The 24,172-nt window shown below is 45.0% G+C and overlaps 1 protein-coding gene across 1 annotated transcript; it reads right to left on the bottom strand.

Annotated features, from left to right (window-relative positions):
• Positions 1-674: 674 nt before the first annotated feature.
• Positions 675-22,774, bottom strand: SGPP1 (sphingosine-1-phosphate phosphatase 1). Its single transcript, XM_040331936.1, has 3 exons — positions 22,100-22,774; positions 4,824-4,913; positions 675-1,788 (listed from the first exon to the last, which is right to left on the bottom strand). The coding sequence occupies exons 1-3, from the start codon at positions 22,661-22,663 to the stop codon at positions 1,237-1,239; spliced, it is 1,206 nt and encodes a 401-aa protein (XP_040187870.1). The 5' UTR covers positions 22,664-22,774; the 3' UTR covers positions 675-1,236.
• Positions 22,775-24,172: the final 1,398 nt, after the last annotated feature.

Raw genomic sequence — 24,172 nt, 5'->3', positions numbered from 1 at the left:
ACTACACCAACCAAAGGTTGACAATCTGAAAAAGCCAAAGACATGATATGCAAGAGACGGAAACAGGTAGATCTCACAAAAATATTCCCCAAGGATACATGGATAGTGACCATCATCCACAGTTGAAATATTAGTCACGAGTGGGCTTGCATAATGAAAAAGAAAGGAAAATGTTTTGCATGCACTCCTTGATCAAACATGGTACAACCGTTTATCTAAAGCCAAAACTTTTTTTTCCATTTTTGGTGGAGTAGGGAATGCTTAAAATAACTCAAGTTGTCTGTGTGTCCTTTTGGGGAGATTACAATTAACTAAGAGCCGGTCCACACAGGGGCGACCTGTCAGGCGACTCAGCCGCCTGACAAGTCGCGGTCCGCAGTAGTCAATGGAACCATTCTAATAGGAGCGACGCAAGTCGCTCCGACTTAGAAAAAGGTTCCTGTGCGACTTTGGGGGCGATTCGCGGCAACTTGCATTGACTTCAATACAGAAGTAATTTTGCAAGTTGTTTCTCAAGTCGCCTTGAGATCGCCTTGCCGAGTCGCCCCCAAAGTCGTGCCGCGTGCGTGTGAACCGGCTCTTACTGTCTCAGGACATAACAGAAAGGGACACCCCTACTTACTCATTTAACCAAAACGAGAAAAAAAAAACTTTTGGAGTTTTAGATACACTTGAGTGGTAAGCAATTTTAAAGTACAAACATTAACACACATACTATTACAATAAAACATGGCTAAATGGATTTTATCTCTCAAGATAAAACACAAAGATCTTTTCTGCCTTTTTAAAATGACAATTAAAACTGCCAATGCCACTGGCGTGCAAAAATATTTTTCTGGATCACACTAGGTTCTGGATGTTAATCTTTACATCACAGTATACATGGTGCTTGTGATTTTAGCAAAAAAAAAGGCACAATTATTAAGCAGTTTAATGCAGTACCTGAATTGAAAAAAAATGCTTTCAAAAGTTAAAAACTAAAAAATACAAGTATACATTAAGCTTCTTGTTAGCTGCAATTAGAATGAAAATGAATGGACCGTCAGCTGTGATTGGCCCGATTATATAGATACCTGCCCAGCGATGGTTCTGAGAACATGAGTAAGGATTATTAAAAAGCATTTGAGTTTTCCCCCATAAAAAAGTCATAAGGGGGGGAAGCAGGTTATCTCAGAGCAACTTAACCCTTTTTTCAAGGATTCCATTGATGTGGCCTGTGCTAGAAGGAATCTACCATCATTGGAGCCCAATAAACGTAAACATGTAAGGGACAAAGAACATGACTGAAAATCCAACCACCCCATAAGTAATGTATCTGTATGGGAGTTCCACCTGCATGCTTTGCCTTGCCTTTCGAATATCATCACAAGGAATGCCAAAAACTTTGCAAGCCAACGGGAGGGTGACCATCTTCATGACCGCTCTGATTGGCAACAATATGACTAATCCAACAAAGACCCGTAACAAGGCCATTCCAAGCAGGTTCACAGTGATAGCTGGAATAGTAAAAGGCAGCATAGAAGGCAAAGGTTCTGGCATGAGGCCCATCATGTAACGGACATGGGAACCGCAAGCGACTCCAGCTCCGCTGCCGAGAAGCTGCGCCGTGTCTCCCCGGGAGGTGCTCCACGTGTCAAGTGTAAAGGAGAAGATACCAAGGGCAAGGTGTAGGCTGATGATGATGAGGGGGGAATACTCATAAGTAAGGTTGAAATTGTCAATAAGGTCCAGAGCAGGTAGGAAGACTATTAAAACGATAATTGCATAAAGGACGCCAACTACAACATCCTGTGGAGAAAAAATAAAAATATCACTTGAGTAAAACATTCTTAAACAAAATTTTAACTCCATGCAGATAAAAACAAACACCAATTCATCAAGCCGAGTATTAAACAACAATCTTTTTTTATTTAAGCACCTGCAGCACAAGGAACCAATCGGTTGGTGTCAATAAAGAGAGAAAAAAGTGACAGAAGAGTATCAGTCTGCGGCTTCTCTTTTATTGTCCAATCACAGGTTAAGGACAAGCACAAGACCTAAATGTATTACTGAAGGTCCAAGTTGAATTTCCTAATATTTTGAATTCCCTGGTTCATCCCTCTCCCCTTCAACATGCTGATATTTTTGACCCTTTCCCACCCACCACCACCTCCCAGCCCTTAAAGTGGCCCGAAATGCTTAGAGGCGCAGTAGTCCATTCTGATCATTGTGTCACTGAGTGGCGGTCACATGATCAAAAGCGCCCAGTCATAAGTATGCATCGGGAGCTTTCCGTGACATTAATTACTATGCTGAGAGCGTGCTCTCGGCACAATAAACGGTTTACATATAGACGCATATATGCGGCTGCTTGGCATTAAAGCCCACCCACCAAGAGGCTGCATATATGCATGCGGCCGTCGGTGTTTAGCGGTTTTCATTACATACACATTTTTAGACCCTGTGATGTTATGACTAGAATTTCTTCACTTCTCTATGCAACCCAGACAGATCATAGCTGGTGGGAGGGACTGTATTATACCTTCCTAAAAAGGATAGAGTATTCTCAAAAAAAACATAGGGGTCTACATGAATGAAATAAATTAAATCAAATGAATGAAAGGGGTGGGCCAGACCAGTCAGGCTGAAGGAGGAAATAGCTAGACAATACTGGACACCTTCCAGCTAGGAAGAGAATTGAGCTCCATTTGAATGCCTTCAGTGTCTAATGAATCCTATAAGACGCTCAGTGTGCGGTGAAATCAGAGTAAGCATTTTCAGGGCAGGCGTCTCTGCAACTATGTACAATGGAAGGTAAGGCTGGACTTCAAAGTCCATAAACAGGTAGAGAAAAGGGAAACTGCCGCTCTAGGTGAGTGCACTCAGCAATCAGTGCTTTCTCAGAAGCGTGGGTGCTGGCAATGCACATAGCTGACTAAGCTCTGATACCCCAGTGCGAAACGCGTCAGCTATCCACCCCCACTGTCTGCTGTGATTTGTAGTGCGGTTTCCATTTTTTACCAATTTCGTGGAAGTGCGGCTGTCCAGTCTTTTCTCCGTTCAAGGCTGGACTTCAGCTCTAATACAGGGGTGTCAAACTGGTGGCCCTCCAGCTGTTGTGGAACTACAAGTCCCATCATGCCTCTGTCTGTGGGAGTCATGCTTGTAACTGAGCCTTAGAACATGGGACTTGTTTTGCAACAACTGAAGGGCCACCAGTTTGAGACCCCAGCAGTAGAGAAAAGTCAGGTTAGCCAACCTGGACACATTGACCATCTCAGGAAAGAATGGAGAGAGAAATGAAAGTCCTTTGATAGTTAGAACAGTTCTTAAAATATGTATTTCATCTGCGTAGTTGGTGGTTTGGCTGAAGTTCAGCTTTTAGGAATCTTTGATCTATCTGAAATACAGGACAAAAAAAAAAAAGTGTTGTTGAAATCATTAACTATACCCTGTTAGCTAGGATGGGCGTTTCAGTATATGAATTCCATTTCTAGTTCTTACAATAGTGGGAAAACTAGGGTTCACCATTGGAAGTCTCATGCTGACAACCCCTAGTAAGTAGAACCAATGTACTGCTTCTGCCACCTGCCAAATTGTGCCACTTTTATCATCAATGTATGAGGCCCTAAATGAATGTGTGCTGAGCACATTTTAAAAGCATTTCAAAACTTGACAAAAGGAATTCACTTTTCACTGAGCATCTAAAACGCACATATTCTCATTGATGTGTTTACTTGCTTATCAATCTGAAACCTCTATAAACTTGTCTTCACCAAGTAATGTATAGAGATACATTAGGGCTCCTAGGATTGGCCCCAGTTTACCCTAATGCAGCTGCAATTTGGTCTAATTTTCAGTGTGACTTGGTTACATTTTGATGCGTTTTTAATTTAATTTTTTTGCACAATTGTAATGTGTTTTTGATGCGATTTCCACGCCTCCGCATTTTTGGTTTTGGCCAATAAGTATATCTGCTGTGACAGAAAAAAAAGCCCTTGAATTGCATTAAAAACACATCCGCTCCCATGTAGATGCATTTTTGGTGAACTTCCATTGCAAGTCTATGGGGGCCAAAATCGTACTGGAATCGCACGCTAAACAGCCAAGATAAAGGACTCCACAAGGTCAGAAAAAAACGCAGCACCATTGGCTGTCTGAATACCCGAACAGGAAATGTATCCAATAGGATACATTCGCTGTTCAGCCAACAATTTTCCAACCAGATCCTTTTTTTTAGTAAGAAGTTCATTGAGCTGCGGGGGTTCAAATTTGGGACGAATTTGCAGGAATCAATTGAAATTCAGCCAAATATGGCCAGTCTTAAGCCCTTTTCAAAGGACCACTTTACCAAGAGTCTGCTTGCTCAGTGGGGTATGCCAAGCAGGCAGATGACTGGTCCGTGTCCATTCTGCTTATGCAGAGCGCACACAGACACAGCCCGCACTTCTCTAAGGGCAGTCAGATGTAAACAGACCATCTGATCTGACAAAGGGGGATGGGATCCTCATCTGGCTCTTTTTAGTGGATCAGATTGGATGTCAGCAAATGTAAAATGGACACAAATCCGTTTACACCTGCCACTCCATAAGAGGAGAATAGAGGGTCCAATTGGGTCACTCTGAAAAATGGACAGGCGGCCCTGATCGAACCGCTAGTGTGAAAGGAGCCTTACCAGTAAAGTATTTTTTACCTCCAGTCCCATGCGCCTATTAATACAAAGAGAGAAATACTCTGGACATGGTATTGGGACTTTTAGTACAATGGATGGGCGTTACTATAGTAAAGTTCACAAAGGCATTAGAATAATTTTATTGTTTGTGTAGCAAAAGTGTTTAGCTTACCAAAATGGAATGCATTCCCATATAAACACGACTAAGGCACACCAAGCAACACCAGATAACAGCAAGCAGCAGTCCATAGAAAAATGGATACTTGAAAGAAGGAGGGGAGAAAAAAAAAAAAAAAAAGTCAGTATAATGTAAAAACATTTCAAAAAAGAAAATCCTATTAAACAAACGTTAATATAACATTTATAAAAGGTTGATGCAGACACTGCCACATGTCAAAATATGACAGCCAAAGAGAAGCATCTGCAAGGTCCTGAGCACATGTGCATTCCAGACCGCGCAGCTGCTTCTCTTCCACACTTCTACAAATTCAAAACAAGCAAACAAAATTGGGTGAAGTTTGGCTTTAAACCAGTGGTCATCAACCCTGTCCTCAGGGCCCACTAACAGGCCAGGTTTTAAGTATTACCTTGGGGAGATGCAAACTAGAATACTGCAATCACTGAGCAGCAAATGAGATCACCTGTGATGCATTTCAGTTATCTTGCAAACCTGGCCTGTTAGTGGGCCCTGAGGACAGGAGTTGATGACCACTGCTTTAAACAGATCAGGAATGACAATCCAGTACACAGCACAGTCACTGATAGGCTTTCATCTTCACCCCAGGTTCGAGGTCTCAGACCACTTAAAGCGGGGGTTCACCCTTAGAGGGCACTTTTCCCACTTAGATTTCTGCTCGTTTTTACTAGGGGAATCGGCTATTTATTTTAAAATATGTGCAGTACTTACCCGTTTACGAGATGCATCCTCTCCGTCGCTTCCAGGGTATGGGCTTCGGGAATGGGCGTTCCTTCTTGATTGACAGTCTTCCGAGAGGCTTCCGACGGTCGCATCCATCGCGTCACGATTTTCCGAAAGAAGCCGAACGTCGGTGCGCAGGCGCAGTATAGAGCCGCACCGACGTTCGGCTTCTTTCGGCTACGAGTGACGCGATGGATGCGACCGTTGGAAGCCTCTCGGAAGGCTGTCAATCAAGAAGGAACGCCCGCTCCCGAAGACCCATACCTGGAAGCGACGGAAGAAGATGCAGCTCGAAAACGGGTAAGTACAGCTCATATTTTAATACAAATAGCCGATTCCCCTAGACCGAACGAGCAGGAACCTTATGGGAGAAAAAAAAAAATTCATAAATGGGTGAACTCCCGCTTTAAATGGCTGAGCTGCAACGTTATCAGTGTGCTGCTGTTTCTCCTCTATGCAGCTCAGAACAAAGGGAATGTGATCACTTACCGTATATAAAAAAAAAGGGGGGGGGGGGCGGCATCGATAATGTTTTTTAATATCTATACACAAATGTTTTGCCTTTCATTTCTATTTTAAACTAAATGGATTGTTTTACAAGATGATCATTTACAATCACTGTTTTTTATTCTGCCTGTAAATGCACCTCTATTTTAGCCCAATAGGAGTGTTTACAGGCTGAAAAAATCATGCATGAGGCCTAAAAAAAGGTAATAAATATTTTAAAAGTTATTTTAGGGAAACTGTGTAGATGGGAATACAAACAGCAGAGTTTTCTGAAAATCTGACTGCAAATGTGGAAACACTTTAAATGTTTTTAATGGATAGAGATAGAGTGAGTGAGTAACTTGTAGAGTAACTTGTATAGCGCAACAAATGAACGTAAACGCCTCAAGGTGATAGAGATATATATTTGTAGCTCTACCTCGATTTAATAGGGTTAACCTTTCATTTAAAAAAAATCCAATATCTATGACTAGTATAAAATGTAGAATTATTGCTTTGTATATTTCATGAAGGGGACTTCAATAATAGCATCCTGAATTATCTAAAACGATTTAATTACACTGGATGAATATCAAACTGTGTTCTCCAATCAACAATGATCTTATTAAGCTGCAGAAAGTCCTGCTTCCTCATAAATTAGTAAATGTGAAACATGCAACTCCAGCAATTTCCTCCCAGACAGTTTTATGGAAGGGAACCACTTTGTGCAGCAGATGACAGATGTGCGCACAGCTCAGAAAGGAAAACCACACAATGACAAAGAATAAGGAAGCAACCAGAACCTTTACACACTACAGCTGCACCTGCAGATCCCATGAAATAAAGACCACTTTGTACCTTAAAGGCACAGTCCATCTTTTGGGGAATAAATGTACCCACACTGGTAAAAGAAAAAAAAAAGTGCCTTTATTACTTTTTGCATTGGAGCGTCCAGAGGACTGCAACCGTGATCAGCAGATCGTAAGTGTAATATACAGGCTCTTGAAGACTTTTCCTACCAGCTGGTATGTACAGGGGTGCAGGCCTACCTTTATGGCAGGGGTGCCCAACCAGTGGCCCGCAGAGCCCTCTGATGTGGACCGTGACCCACTGTTATAGGATGGAATAGAATACAGTTATCAATGCTAAGTTTATTACTAAAATCACGGTGTATATATGGGCATATCTGTTCTGCAGTGGTTACTGGGCTGCTTTCAAACTGATCTGCAGGTACAGAGTAATTTACCTGCGGGTTACCTGCACTGAGCCATAGACTTCTATTAACTGATACATATACTCCAGGCCCAGCCTCAGGTTCTTGCTGGGCACAAGATGTGCAAAAACTAAAAAACCTGTCTGATGCAAGAATGTCATGTTTGTGCCAATATTTACACGCTCAGAACGTAAACATACACTATTTGCTATCTCCGCTGATTACACACCGTGTTTACATTTCCCCCAAATGAGTCATTCATGTGGTGGCACTTCATGCACGTGTCCTCGGCTGATTCTCAATAACTGAAGACTGAGGTTGTTCTGCAATCTGTACATGTCTCACCAATGCATGAATGACTCGTTGGGCATGGGCTTGGCAAGAGGTGGTGCTACAATGGCGTTTCCAGGCATGCGTGGAGAACAGGGAGGGAGGGTAGCACGTTTACGGGAAAGTGGCACAGAGACCCGTGTACTAGTACTTATGTATATTAGCAGAGGAGAGCGAGGAGAGACTATATGTGTTGTGATTGGCTCGACAAGTTCATGGTGGATGTACACATTACCTGACAAAACAAGGTGCCCGCCCCCCCCCACAAAACACATTCCAAATGTGGTAGAGGGGGAGAGGGTGAAGTTTTGCTTTATAGCAATAGCAAATTATCTCTTAAACCTGCTCACCGCTGCTCCGGGTCTCCAGTGAACAATCAGCAGCTGTCGGATGCGCTGATTGGCTGAGGCTGTGTCAAGCACAGCGAGGGCAGCATGCACGCAACCCCTAAACAACGTACAGGTGCGTGATTTTACGCACCTTGGCCACCCTGCCACAGTAAATGTATGTGGGGCAGTACGGAAGCGGTTAAACTTCGACTTATGTCAATGCGGTGCAATGGGGAAGCTTTTTAAAGGTTGAGACCCGGTTCACACTGGGGCGACTCGTCAGGCGACACAGCCGCCTGATAAGTCCCGTTCTAGTGAATAGAACCGTTCTAATAGGAGAGACGCAAGTCACTCCGACTTAGAAAAAGGTTCTTGTACGACTTTGGGGGCGACTTGCATTGACTTCTATACAGAAGTCATTTTGCAAGTCGCCTTAGATGTCTTCATGTCGCCTGACCGAGTCGCCCCCGAAGTCGTGCCGCCCCAGTGTGAACCGGCTCTGAGTGTTGTATATCCCAAACTTCTCATTTTATTTACCCAAGACCGGCAATTTGCTTGATTCCCCCATCAACACAGATAGCGTTGACTAGAGCTGCGCGATTAATTGTCACTGTGATATTTTTCCCGTTGCGATTCTTGACACAAGGTTTCACGATCTTTGACATGAAAATAATTTTCTCTCTGCACTTCGGTATGCAAAGAATTTCCTCTCTGCTCTCAGCCAAAAGTCAGTCTGGGCAATCTGCCAAGTTTTAAAAACATTCTTTATCAGTGGAAAGTTAAGTCTAAACATTGTATCACTTCAAAGGAATAAACTTCTGTATGTAAATTAGGGAACGTTTAACCACTTAAACACCAAACCTTTTTCTGACAGCTCTTTTCAAGTTAAACATTTTTTTTGCTAGAAAATTACTTAGAACCCCCAAACATATTTTTTTAGTAGAGACCCTTGAGAATAAAATGGCGGTTGTTGCAATATTTTATGTTGCACTGTATTTGCGCAGCAGTCTTTAAATGCAATTTTTTGGGAAAAAATTACTTTAATGAATTAAAAAAAAATTAGCCAGTAAAGTTGGCCCATTTTTTTTTTGTATAAATGTAAAAGATTTTACGCCGTGAGAATCGCGATCTTCATTCTAAGCAAAAAAAATTGTGATTCTCATTTTGGCCAGAATCGTGCAGCTCTAGCGTTGACAGGGGAATCCCTCCTGCCGGGCCACTGTGTTCTCTCAGCGGGGTAAGCAGTCCTCGATGGGGGAACATAGTGATTGATAGGCGGCTATAACAGCTGTAAAATTCAGCAAGCTGTTTGTACAGAAGTTAGTTGGTTGATCAACTTGGGTACATTTGGCCTGCCCATATGTGGTTTGAAATCTGACCAGTCCCTGCTGAACCGGTGGAGATATGAACCATCTATGGCCGGTGATCTGCCGAGCTGGTTCCGGCTATCGTGGAAGTTCCTACGCAGGCGCAATCTGATCTGCCGAGATGGTTCCGGCTAACGGGAAAGTTCCTTCAAGGACTGCGCAGGCGCAAACTTGCCGACGGAAATCTCCGAACCTCGGCCGGCATCCAGGGTGACGTGGATTTCGAGGTAAGTGGCCAGTCTGCCTCACGTCCTCGCTGCGCTCGCACGGCTCGCTCCGCTCGCTCGGCCTCCTGGCTTTTTTTTAACATCCTCCAATCCACGGGGATGTTAAAGAATGAGCCTGGATGCCGGGCGAGGTTCGGAGATTTCCATCGGCAAGTTTGTGCCTGCGCAGTCCTTGAAGGAACTTTCCCGTTAGGGGAACCTTAAGGACAAGTCACCGGCTGAAACTGCTCATTGTTTATTTTCGCAGGGATGTAGCTCTGGCAACTTCTTGATAAATGCTGAGCAGCACCAAGCACCCAAAAAAGCCTCAAGCAGTTTTGTAAATTACAGGCAACAGCTGACTGGTGGGGTCTGAACAGTGCACACCAATACCAACCTAAACTAGAACCCAGCTGAGGTGTAGAGAATAAACCTGGAAAAACTTTAAAAACCCAAATCTGACTAATCAGGTTCTCCAGGGTAGCTAGGGAGGAAAAACAATAGCGCTCTTATTCCACCATGACATTATACAGTAAAGGTCAGAATGAAGCAGACGCCAAGGACTGAATACACGATCACAATCCTATACACACTTATGGAAGGCAGAATGACCCAGGATGGTGAACGCTGCACCTCCTAGTCCTTGTTCATACAGAAATCCTTTTATAAACAGAATGAACCACATGACTAAAGGTCACCGAGTGAGACATCTTATCTCTTTCATCTGCTGACTGTCAAACGTAACATCCGTGGAAATGTAAAGCATTTTTTGAAATACATAACTTAGAACAACGTATTCTCAGGTTGGATAAGGCCGTTTTATCGACGCTTGCAACACAAGAATAAGGACGTCACTCGAAAAGCAAAGGATTTTTTTTTCTTTTTAAGCATCTTAAAATAAATTGATAAAGCACTTCTAAGGCTTCATTTCCATGGACGTTTTTACAGCCACTTTCCTGAGCGTTTTTTGCAGCTTAAAAACAGCTCTCCATGTTAGTCTATGGCCTCATGCCCACCATGACGTTTTTGAGCTGTAGATGGCTGAGCCGTTTTTAAGCTGCAAAAAAAAAACCAGGACCAGTGCGTTCTGAAGCTCCAGCCTTAGAGCTGTAAAAACGCCAGATGTTAAAAAACGCTCAAAAACGCAAAAAAAATGCTGCCGCTGCGTTTTTGAGCTCCAGCTCAAAAAAACATGGACAAGCGTTTTTAAGCTGTAAAAAAGGCTAATAAAAAGTGTCTGTAAAAACGTCCATGGAAATGGAGACTTAAGCATCTTAAAATAAATTGATAAAGCACTCTTAGCATTCATCCATACCTATTGGTTTAGTCTACTGAAGAGAGAAAAAAAAATGATAATTTTAGATGGGTCACATGCAATTTGTACAAATCATTGTATGGCACACATGATGCCTCCTACGATTGTTACTAAACCCACAACAGTAAAATCAGTCTGTATATGCAGTGAAGCATTCTTGTTATACTCATTGTGGAACCTAAAGGGGTTAAACCTCTGCATTGTGTAAAAAGGCTGTTTTCACCGATTCTCCCCCCTTCTTCCACTGTCCCCAATACATCTGCTGACAGAACAGAACCTTGAAGGCACCGTGCACATGCTCAGTTAGGTGTGTATTGCTAGAGAGATTGTTTTGTGCCTATTAGGGCCAATCAGCACTGTCCAGACAAAGTCAGAGAGGTCTTGCACAACCTCATAGGACAGTCTGAGAATGAAATCTCCTCCTACAAGCTTTAACCAGTGTTTGGCTGGAAACTCATAGAAGTCACAAAACTGCTGATATGAAAAGGTACTTAGCAGTTTATATTTTGTAAAATAATTGCATTTCCCTGTCTCTTGTACTGTGGGAGACCCGATATAGTGAATACAGGCTCCTGGGTTTAGTAACACTAACTCCCTGTATACTAACTTTCTGACTGCATGACAAAGTAATTGTCATTAACCACTTAAGGACCACCCAACGCCGATATACGTCGGCAGAATGGCACGGTTGGGCACCGGCACTTCGCCTTTAAGAGCCCAGCCGTGGGTCCGAAGCTCCGTGACCGCGGGCACCGCAGACCCGATCGCCGCCGGTGTCCCGCAATCGGTCACAGGAGCTGAAGAACAGGGAGAGGTGTGTGTAAACACGCCTTCCCTGTTCTTCACTGTGGCAATGTCAGTGATCGTCTGTTCCCTTATATAGGGAACAACAATCACCGACGTCACACGTCCAGCCCCGCCCCCCCTACAGTTAGAAACACACATGAGGTCACACTTAACCCCTTGAGCGCCCCACAGTGGTTAACTCCTAAACTGCAATTGTAATTTTCACAGTAAGCACTGAGCAGTGCATTTTTATAGCACTTTTCGCTGTGAAAATGACAATGGTCCCAAAAATGTGTCAAAATCGTCCAATGTGTCCGCCATGTCACAGTCACAAAAAAAAAAAAAAAAAGCTGATCGCCGCCATTAGGAGTAAAAAAAAAAATGAATAAAAATGGCATAAAACTATCCCCTAGTTTGCAAACGAGTTAAGTTTTGTGCAAACCAATCGATAAACGCTTATTGCGATTTTTTTTACCAAAAATTACCAAAGAATACATATTGGCCTAAACTGAGAAAAAGTAATGTTTTTTTTATATCTTTTTTGGGGGATATTTTAGCAAAAAGTAAAACTTGCGGTGTCTGGCTGGGGGGCCAGACACTGCAAGTTGTGACTTCTGGGTATCGCAGCTCCGGTGCTGTGATTGGCAGGAGCCGCAATGACGTCACTCCCGATTGGCCTTCACTAATGGCACGCTCAGCGCACCTGTGCCATTGACGGCGTGCATGCACCGTAGACATCGGTGCCGTCTTTTCTGCAAATATCTTCTAAACTGTGTAGGTTTAGGAGATATTTTTGTACCTACAGGTAAGCCTTAAAGGGGTTGTAAAGGTAAAATGTTTATCCCCCTAAAAAGCTTCCTGTACCTTAGAGCAGTCCTTCACTTACCTCATCCTTCCATTTTGCTTTTAAATGTCCTTATTTCTTCTGAGAAATCCTCACTTCCTGTTCTTCTGTCTGTAACTACACACAGTAATGTGCAGCTTTCTCCCTGGTGTGGAGAAAGCCTCTTGAGGGGGCGAGCAGGAGTGTCAGGACACCCACTAACACACAGCTCCTTTATCTGCAAAGTAGAGAGTGTCCTGACTTGACTGCTCGCCCCCTCCCCCCTCAAGAGGCTTTCTCCACACCAGGGAGAAAGCCTTGCATTACTGTGTGAAGTTACAGACAGAAGAACAGGAAGTGAGGATTTCTCAGAAGAAATAAGGACATTTAAAAGCAAAATGGAAGGATGAGGTAAGTGAAGGAGGACTGTACTAAGGTAAAGGAAGCTATTTAGGGAAAACATTATTTACCTTTACAACCCCTTTAATCTAGGCTTACCTGTAGGTAAAAGTAGTCTGTAAGGGTTTACAACCACTTCAAGGCTCCTGAGCACAAGCAATTTCTCCTATTTACAGATGATGTATGCAAGTATAACACCTTACATAAAAACAAGCAAGTTCAACCAGTATGACAAAAATGCATAACTGGAAGTGAGTTTTGAATGACAAACAGTTCGGAATGACCCTGGGGGTATAGACTTAGATAATCCTTAAAATAATTATCAAGGCAAACCGCCTGAAAAAAAAAGGGCCATCCTGGAGGAAAATGAATCCTAAAAAAGTCACAAAAAAGAAAGAAAAGTAGAGTCTAAACTAACTGGGGGGACCAGCCACATAGAAGGGGGAACTCGCAAAAGTGAGGGATATGGTGAATAAAAGTGGTACTATGCATTAAGGTAAAAAACACCTTGCAGTGTCCGGCCCCCCAGCCCCCCCGTTTTACTTATCTGAGACGCAAATTTCTTAACTCTTCATTGGATAGATCGATAACAGTGCAGCCATTGACTCCCGCAGCGGTCAATAAAATCCAATGACGGGGGCGCCAGGGGCAGGTCCGAGTCATACACTCGGCAGCTATGGACGCCGAGTGTATGACACGGGAGCGCGCCCACAAGGTAACCCACTCGGGTGAGAGCTTCCCAGATGGGGTCTATCTATTTTGGGGAGGAGCTGCGAGAGCCACCGTGGGATCCCAGAAGACTAGGGTCAGGGGGCCACTCTGTGCAAAACAAACTGCATAGTGGAGGTAAGTATAGAAAAAAATAACCTTTAGTGTCACTTTAACAAATCACATAGCGATATGCAAACTGATTTGGGGGTGTTATTAACTTTTAACCAGTTCCTGACCTCCTCATGTACATTTACGTCAGCAGAATGGCACGGACAGGCACATCCACGTACCTGTACGTCCTCTGCTAGACGTGGGTGGGGGGTCCGATCGGGACCCCCCCCCCGGTAAATGCGGAGGTCGGGTCCGCTCGGGGAGCGATCCGGGACGACGGCGCGGCTATTTGTTTTTAGCCGCTCCGTCGCGATCGCTCCCCGGAGCTGAAGAACGGGGAGAGCCGTGTGTAAACACGGCTTCCCCGTGCTTCACTGTGGTGGCGCATCGATCGAGTGATCCCTTTTATAGGGAAGACTCGATCGATGATGTCAGTCCTACAGCCACACCCCCCTACACTAGTAAACACACACTAGGTGATCCCTAAATGTTACAGCGCCCCCTGTGTTTAACTCCCAAACTGCAACTGTCATTTTCACAATAAAGAATGCAATTTAAATGCATTTTTTGCTGTGAAAATGACAAAGGTCCCAAAAATTTGTCAAAATTGTCCGAAGTGTCCGCCATAATGTCGCAGTCATGAAAAAAAAAAAAAACGCTGATCGCCGCCATTACTAGTAAAAAAAAATAAAAAAAATAAAAATGCAAAAAAACTATCCCCTATTTTGTAAACGCTATAAATTTTGCGCAAACCAACCGATAAACGATTATTGCGATTTTTACCAAAAATAGGTAGAAGAATACGTATCGGCCTAAACTGAGGAAAAAAAAAAATTTTATATATGTTTTTGGGGGATATTTATTACAGCAAAAAGTAAAAAATATTGCATTTTTTTTTTAAATTGTCGCTCTATTTTTGTTTATAGCGCAAAAAATAAAAACCGCAGAGGTGATCAAATACCACCAAAAGAAAGCTCTATTTGTGGGGAAAAAAGGACGCCAATTTTGTTTGGGAGCCACGTCGCACGACCGCGCAATTGTCTGTTAAAGCGACACAGTCCCGAACTGTAAAAACCCCTTGGGTCTTTAGCCAGCATATTGGTCCGGGGCTTAAGTGGTTAACTAACACTCCCAGCAGTTCACATGGCCATCGGGAAACATGTGATGTGGGAAACCGCAGTGGATTTGCAGGGTTACCACATCGCGGCAGTGTGAACCAGCCCTTAAACTTTATCAACTACAAGGAAAAATGCCATACAAAGCAAAAAATGACATTAACAGGTACAAGTGTCACTTTGACCTACAAGGCAAACAGAGCTGAGCTGACACTGCAATAAGAACATTCAATTTGAAATCTTAACCATTAAGATAAGATATTAGCCAGAAAGCGAGTGAGCGCATTGTACTTAATGAGTCTGCTAATGAAGACTTGCACTGTTAAGTCAGCCATAGACTGATCGAAATTCATTCAGTTTAGCAGTGACGGGCCACATTTCAGCAGGCTGGTTGTACTCAAGTCGCGCCACCGATCAACATCAATACAACCAGCCTGTCAGTGTTTTGTGGTCAATTACTGTCATTGGCTATAGCTGTGGCAGTGATCATTGTATTCTGATAGTTTGGAAGCCTCCCGCTGTCAGGCTGCTTTCACATTGTGCGGTGGAGCTGCGGTGACGGTATAGCCGCGCTATTTGTAGCGCCGCTATACCGTCGTATTTACCGCGATATTTGGGCGCTAGCGGTGAGGTTTTAACCCCCGCTAGCAGGCCGAAAAAGGGTTAATACCGCGGTTTCCCATTGATTTCAATGGGAAGGTGCGGTATAGGAGCGGTAAACACACCGCTCCTATACCGCTCCAAAGATGCGGCTAGCAGGACTTTTGGAGCGCTCCTGCTACCGCACCGCTTCAGTGTGAAAGCCTTCGGGCTTTCACATTGAAGCCTGCAGGGCATGATTTTTTCATGCGGTATAGCAGCGCTATTTTTAGCGCTGTACCGCATGAAAAACACCTCAATGTGAAAGGGGCCTCAGAATACAAAAGCTTTGCAGGAAGGTTCCCCCCCAATAAACACTGAATGTGTTTCTGGGGAATTAAGCAATTTTCTTTAAATATCTTAATTTATGGACTGCTTTAGAAGAAGCTGTAAAGCAGAACTTCTGTGTAGCGCGGTAAAGCAGGTCATAACTACGCAATGAGCAAATATGGCTGCTTCCATGTTCAATAGGATTTAAAACCATGCAAAGAAACAAGGCTTTTGTCCTAAGACATCAACACACACACTGATAACATTTATATAATGCTGATTATATTTTACATGTACTGTATATCTAAACCATTGAAAAGACAATGCATTCACCTTTAGCCCTATGCAGAGTCAGCCATAGGTGAATGCAAGTCCTTTGGCTCACTGATAGCAGAAATGTAACTGGACATTAGACAGGGAGCCATCCATAGATGTGTTGAAGGGGGAATCCCTCCACTAGAGCTATTGTGTTCTTCCGAATGAGGGGGGACAGCCGTCACAGGTCCCAGAAGGCGCAAGGAGTCTCATGTATGCGCAATAGGAAACCAGCTGTGGAGACGCAAGGCTTCCCCGTTTCCCTTGCTTAAAGCGGAGGTTCACCCATACCTTACACATTTTCCCCTTAGCTTCATGCTCGTTTTCTCTAGGGGAATCGGCTATTCGTTTTAAAATATGATCCGTACTTACCCGTTTACGAGATGCATCTTCTCCGCCGCTTCCGGGTATGGGCTGCGGGACTGGGCGTTCCTTCTTGATTGACAGTCTTCCGAGAGGCTTCCGACAGTCGCATCCATCGCGTCACTCGTAGCCGAAAGAAGCCGAACGTCGGTGCGCAGGCGCAGTATAGAGCCGCACCGACGTTCGGCTTCTTTCGGCTACGAGTGACGCGATGGATGCGACCGTCGGAAGCCTCTCGGAAGACTGTCAATCAAGAAGGAACGCCGCTCCCGAAGACCCATACCCGGAAGCGACGGAAGAAGATGCATCTCGAAAACGGGCAAGTACGGATCATATTTAAAAAAAAAGGACAGTTGACAGGTAAGAGTCCTTATATTAAAAAGTCAGCAGCTACAGCATGTGCAGCTGCTGACTAATTTTTTGGGGGGGGCAGGAGCTCCTCTAAGATATAACTAAAAGGAAAACCTTTCCCCTCCCCCCTTATAGTTTTGGGTAGTGTGGAGAGGGTTTATTGCTGTCTGTGCACCCCGTTAGGGAGATTTGCCCTCCATTTTTCCCGTATACCATTATCAAAAGTGAAGTTATAAAAATAAAAAAAAATCTTAAAATTTGGGTTGTAATCAGAATAGTAAGAGGGTAAATCTTCCAATGGGGACACTAGTTATGGCAACACCCTGGGATTCCCTCACTTTGAAGGGATTTCCGCTCACTTCCCGTTTTGGCTATAGAAGAAGCAAAATCTCCCCAGTGGGATAGAGCTGCACGATTAATCATTAAAAAAAAAATATCATGATCTCGATTCTACCCCCCCCCCCCCCCCCCTCATGATCTCTATGGAGAATTTCCCGATTCTTTCATGAGTTCTCTGCTCACTCAGCTGTGAAAAGAAAAAAACTAGGCAGGCTGACAAGTTTTATCTCTACATTGCAGGTAACTAAAACAAAGTAACTTTTCCTTCTTGGATCAAAAGAATGATCTTCATCTGTAAATGAAGGAAGTTTAACCACTTAAAGACTGAACCTTTTTCTGACAATTGTTTCTTACAAAGTTAAAAATCAGTATTTTTTGCTAGAAAACAACTTGGAACCCCCAAACATTATACTGTACATTTTTTTAGCAGAGACCCTAAAGAAAATGGCGATTGTTGCAATATTTTATGTCACCCCGTATTTGAGCAGCGGTCTTTCAAACACAATTTTTTGGGGGGAAAAATACACTTCAATGAAAAAAAAAATAAAACAGTAAAATTAGCCCATTTTTTTTGTATAATGTGAAAGATGTTACGCATTTTAGCCAGAATCATGCAGCTCTACAATGGGACAGAGATGAATGAATGAATGAAAAACTTATATAGCGCGGCACATGCGAACTGAATCGCCTCTGGGCGCTTGATGTTTCGTGTCTCATGACATCAAAAGAGCAGAGTTTTAATCCGTCTTCTGAAAGTCAGGTGGTTTTCCTCCAACCGAACGCTGGTTGGTAAAGCGTTCCATAGTCTCGGACCTTGAAAAGCAAACCTTCTTTCTCCTTTGGACTTGTATTTGGTTTTTGGAACCTTGACCAGATTTTGGTCAGTGGATCGCAGAACGTGATTAGAATTGTGAGGTTCTATCTTGTCGCAAAGATATTGCGGCGCCTTCCCATGGATGCACTTATGTGTCAGGCAGAGTGCTTTAAATACAATTCTGTCTTTTACTGGCAACCAAGATGGGGGAAGAAAAAAAAAACGGACGGGGGTTAAAACCCTCCTTTATTCTATGCAAAATAATAATACAATTATGCCTTTAGTTACACTCTCACTTTGTTTAAATTGTTAAAAAGTTTGTTTAAAAAAAAAAAAAAGAAGAAGAGGGGGGTTGGGGGAGCCAGTGCGACGTGCCATGATTGGTGCATCAGTGTCACCTCATACCAGCTGCTTGTAACAGGGTGACTGGCGCAATTGGATCGCAAAAGGCAAAAACAAATACAACACATATTCCCAGGAAATTTTTATTGCCTTGAGCAAAAGTTTTTGGCAGTCTCTTTGCTACTGCTTAGGATGTTCATGCCAGACTGGATCCAAGTAAGTTACCTGGAATATAACCAGATTGCCTGCAGAATGTGATTGCTGGATTGTGGCAAGACCATTAGATTATCAGCACCTTAAATGGTAACTCCACTTTCGTAGGAAAAAAAAAATACCAAGTAAAGAAAAATAATATAGCATACTATTGCAACACCTTTCCAATCTGTAATTCTCTGAAATGCAATGTGATGCAATATGGCTACCTGGAGGAGTTCTGTATACAGAATGTGTACTGACCACCCCCAAGAAACAATTTCCTGCTTGTTTGATTGGCTCACCGATTTTCCCCAGTAGTATGGCTCATGAATGGGAGCCAAAACATGGTCCCTGAAGAAGTCACGAGACACGTGATGCAACGACGTAGGAAGTGCGACCACGTGATACACGCAATCAGCCGGAGGCCAGCAGACGTAAGACGGCGTTTCATCTGCCGCGTCCTGTCACTGTACTCATTTGCTGTTTTTAAATATTTTCTTTGTAAGAGTCCAATTTTTATTAAAAACGACCATTACCTCCCCATACCTGACGGTCTTCACTATTGTGGCATCATTTCTTTCGCCCCATGTTTTGGCTCCCATTCATGAGCCATATAGATCCCAGGATCATCATATGAAAGCGGAAGGATATATCACTGAGGAGCGGTGCGGATACAGCAGGAGAAGGAACCATTTGCCCTATATGCATATATACCACCACTTGAAGGTAAGGGCAATATGAGACTGATTATTGGATATGCTCATCATTTGTAGAAGATCCATCTGCTCCACCTTACCATCCCATCTATAGACTCTCTTAATTGTACAGTGTTGCACATTTATTTGTCACTTGTGGGGAGTTTTATCTCCACCTGCAGCTTGCAAGCCTGTTTATATCACTGACATGTGCACAGAGTTTTGGTTATAATTTAGCTTTTATGTTGATTTCACCTATTTTACTGTTGCGCTTTAGTAAACGGATTACTACAGATTAGAAATATCAGTACCAATGGTATCTGCCTCAACGAAGCAACTCTAGAGCTAAAAACATAGTCCAGATGATAAAGGTGCCCGAGATGCACAATTCTCACCTGCCATAAAACTCTACAACTGATACTTTGAACATTACCCAACACGCATACACAAGAGACTGGATGAACTCTAGACAATCACAGATAAGAAGGAAGAATTGGCACCTTCTTATGCTCAGGACACAGACTCTGAATTCCCAACATACATACATACATGTCCCTCAACTGCTGAAACTCCAGAAGCTCACAGAGCTCAGATCAAAAGGAAGATCTGCCATTTTCTCACCAAATTCCCAGCTTGGTACTCATTTCTACCAACCTACAGAAGTGCCCCAAAGATCACATAATACAGATTAGAGAAGACCCACTAAAATCCCTCTGGGGGGGGGGGCTTTACCTTCCCTCACAGGGTTAGATGAATTAGGACCCTGGACAAAAATCACACTTGGATCTTCCCCTTGGCTGAATACTGCAGGCTTTTCAACACGGCCCAGTTCATAAGGCAACAAAAATGTTCTGCTTCTGTGCATTTCTCTACCTTTACCTTTTCCTTTGGAATCACGCAGGATTCTGACATCATGTCCCTCTAATGCGATTACATCACTAGGCGATTCACAAGGGTTCCTGGGATAGCGGCGTCATGTATCCTTGGAGTCCTTGCAAATCGTCTACTGCCGAAATCTCGCATTGGCAACCCGTCAAGAAGGAGAGCCACGCATAGGCATTGCTGCGCATGCGCGAGATCGGGAGGTGCATGCTGGGGAGCCAGCTGCACGGAAATCCCGGAACTGAAGACATGAGGGCTTCAGATGCCCACAGCTAAAAATGGAACCTGCCTGCTTCCGAGATCTGTAAGTAAAAATCTTAAAAAAAAAAAAAAACACAGCGTGCAACACATATGACATGTTGTAAATGGTAATGGACATGTTTGGACAAACACAGAGTAATCTTTAAAATAAGATGTACATGTGACCCCTTATCCCCCCCAGGGATGGGAAGAACCAACTAGGACTCATTGGTCTGAGTTTGAGACAGCAGAGGTCCTAGTGCACCAGTCCTCATCCACTTAGACAGTTGTCTTGTCCATGAGCCTGGACATTTGTATGTTGGGGATGTGACCATTTTTTATGTCCCCTTATTATAGGATTGGGGGGAGTGATGTGGCCCCCTAAATGTAGGATTTGGGGGGAGTGCCCCTAAATATAGAATTGGGAGGATTGTATGTGGCCCCTTGTCTCCATTATTATAGGGATGCGGCCCTTTATTATATCCCCATGGATGGGACTCCTAGTGGGCCCCTTATAGCGTTGGTGGTGGAGATGTGACCCATTATTACCTCCCTATGGATGGAGCTGTGGCCCCTGATCTCTCTATGGATAGTGGTGGTGGTCCTGTGGCCCCTGATCTCTCTATGGATAGTGGTGGTGGTGCTGTGGCCCCTGATCTCTCTATAGATAGTAGTGGTGCTGTGGCCCCTGATCTCTCTATGGATAGTGGTGGTGCTGTGGCCCTTGATCTCTCTATGGATAGTAGTGGTGCTGTGGCCCCTGATCTCTCTATGGATAGTGGTGGTGCTGTGGCCCTTGATCTCTCTATGGATAGTGGTGCTGTGGCCCCTGATCTCTCTATGGATAGTGGTGCTGTGGCCCCTGATCTCTCTATGGATAGTGGTGGTGCTGTGGCCCCTGATCTCTCTATGGATAGTGGTGGTGCTGTGGCCCCTGATCTCTCTATGGATAGTGGTGGTGCTGTGGCCCCTGATCTCTCTATGGATAGTGGTGGTGCTGTGGCCCCTGATCTCTCTATGGATAGTGGTGCTGTGGCCCCTGATCTCTCTATGGATAGTGGTGGTGCTGTGGCCCCTGATCTCTCTATGGATAGTGATGGTGCCGTGGCCCCTGATCTCTCTATGGATAGTGGTGGTGCCGTGGCCCCTGATCTCTCTATGGATAGTGGTGGTGCCGTGGCCCCTGATCTCTCTATGGATAGTGGTGGTGCTGTGGCCCCTGATCTCTCTATGGATAGTGGTGGTGCTGTGACCCCTGATCTCTCTATGGATAGTGGTGGTGCTGTGGCCCCTGATCTTTCTATGGATAGTGGTGCTGTGGCCCTTGATCTCTCTATGGATAGTGGTGCTGTGGCCCTTGATCTCTCTATGGATAGTGGTGGTGCTGTGGTCCCTGATCTCTCTATGGATAGTGGTGGTGCTGTGGCCCCTGATCTCTCTATGAATAGTGGTGGTGCTGTGGCCCCTGATCGCTCTATGGATAGTGGTGGTGCTGTGGCCCCTGATCGCTCTATGGATAGTGGTGGTGCTGTGGCCCCTGATCCCTCTATGGATAGTGGTGGTGCTGTGGCCCCTGATCTCTCTATGGATAGTGGTGGTGCTGTGGCCCCTGATCTCTCTATGGATAGTGGTGGTGCTGTGGCCCCTGATCTCTCTATGGATAGTGGTGGTGCTGTGGCCCCTGATCTCTCTATGGATAGTGGTGGTGCTGTGGCCCCTGATCTCTCTATGGATAGTGGTGGTGCTGTGGCTCCTGATCTCTCTATGGATAGTGGTGGTGCTGTGGCCCCTGATCTCTCTATGGATAGTGGTGGTGCTGTGGCCCCTGATCTCTCTATGGATAGTGGTGGTGGTGCTGTGGCCCCTGGTAGTACCGTGGCCCCTGGGTCTTACCTGCCACCGTCCGAGGCTGAGTAGGACGAGGCTGAGGGGGATGGCGGTACCGGACATGGCATGTGTGGAGGGCATGCCGTACTCGGAGTTGTAGAAGACCTCCATCTTGATGACGGGCGGGGAGAGCGGTCTGGGCAGGCGGATGACATCCTTGGTACACTGGCCCAGGTACATGACCCACACCCACACGATGATCACCCTCCGGCCCACATACGGGTCAACATTCCAGATCCAGAACGGGAAGAAGGAGATGCAGAAGAGCTCGTTGCCCAGCTCGGTCCCGAAGGTGAAGAGGTAATAGAGGAGCCAGTTCCGGATGACGAACGGCTCACCCTCTTCCCCGGTCAGGGAGTTCCGCCGCTGCGCCTGGTGCGTCTTGCCCCGCCGCTGGGTGGCAGTCCCGTTCCCCACCCCATTGGGGTGACAGTCCGTCTTCTTCTCCTCTCCCTCCAGCGGCCTCCGTACCCCGCACAGCCTCTGGAAAGCGGCCACTTTCTCCGGGTCCTGCAGGGAGTGGGCGAGCCGCTGCAGCCCGGTGACCGCCGCCGCCATAGCGTCCCGCATCCCTCCCGGCGTTCCGTCCAGCCCGTCCGCCGGGCACAATCTCTGCCTTAGCTCCGGCCTCGCCACACAGCGGACTGTGACTGGAGGAGTAGGCGGGGACCGGGCATCATGTGACCGGGGAGGGGCATGGCTGCCGCTAGTACCTCAGGTTTATAACCTGCGATGTGTGACAGAGACTGACAGGCGGCGGAATGTCGTGACATACGATACGAATATCGTCCGTGTATAACAATAAAGACAAAACACAATAAAATCCCCCTTTATACGGTTCTTGGGGGGCTCCATTTCTCACTGTTCATGAATAAGTTCCCCACATAAAAAGTTCTCACACATAAATGTGCTGCTGGCCATTTTGTGGCAGCGATATCGCTAATATCATCAATAAACAGCGACTTGTGGCGAACAATATAGTCGCTGTAGTCACTAAGGCCTCATGTACATATGATATGAATTTACACGCCATTTTTTCTGAACTTGACAGAATGTTGTGTATTTGCGCGCGTTTATAAGCATACGTGTGTGACTATTTATTTATTCTAGCCACTAGGATAAAGGATAAATATTATGCACATAGGTGCCTCTCCAAACGCAGCTTCAGGGCATCGCCTCTGAGCCCCCATTCACACCTAGGCGTTTGTCGCCTGTAGTGTGACGCCGCAGCAGCCCCGAGACGCTGGAGGGATGAAAACACATTGCCCTCTACGGAGATGGTTCACATCTCCACGCCGAACGCCGTACGCCTGCCGCCTGAAAAAAAGTCCCGGACCTTTTTTTCTGGCGGCTTTCGGCGTTCGGCATAGGAGATGTGAACCATCTCCATAGAGGGGGTGAGGCTGCATTCACAATAGCGGCGTTTTGTCGCAGCAAATCGCGGTACAAAACGCCGCAATTTGTCGCTGCAATTCCCGGGACAAAACGCCGCGATTTTGTACGCCTAGGTATGAATGCTGCACACAAATTCGCACATAAAAGCCTGCATGTGCATATCTACATTAACCTCTTGGCCTCCGGAAGATCCCCCCCCCCCCTCCTTCATGACCAGGACGTATTTGGCAATACGCCACTGCGTTACTTTAATACCCCTTTCACACTGACAACGGGCCACACTAGTGGTAAAGCGCCCCTAGTTTTAGCGGTGCTTTACCATTGTTTTAGCTGCGCTTTTTAGCCAAAAAAGAAGAGTTAATAGCACCCAAAAATCGCTACTGCCGACTTTGTTAAAGCTCTCCGAACGTCAGTCAAATCTCCTGTCACTAAATAAAATAGTTAACTTACAGTCCTGTTTACACCTTGCTTTAGCTTTGCTTCGGCTTCGCTTCAAAAGTTATACCCCATGTAGCTTCAGTGGTGCTTCAAAGTTTCTTCAAAGCCTCCATAGAAGTCTATGGCAAAGCTCGCTTGAAGCCCCACGAAGCCTCACAAAGCCCCACCAAAGCCCCATCGAAGCCTCATTGAAGCACCAAGCAAAAGCAAGGTGTAAACAGGACTGTAAACGAACCATTTTATTTA

This window comes from Rana temporaria, chromosome 13, assembly GCF_905171775.1.
Source record: "Rana temporaria chromosome 13, aRanTem1.1, whole genome shotgun sequence".
Taxonomy (NCBI): Eukaryota; Metazoa; Chordata; class Amphibia; order Anura; family Ranidae; genus Rana; species Rana temporaria.
This window is presented reverse-complemented; position numbering and strand designations above follow the sequence as displayed.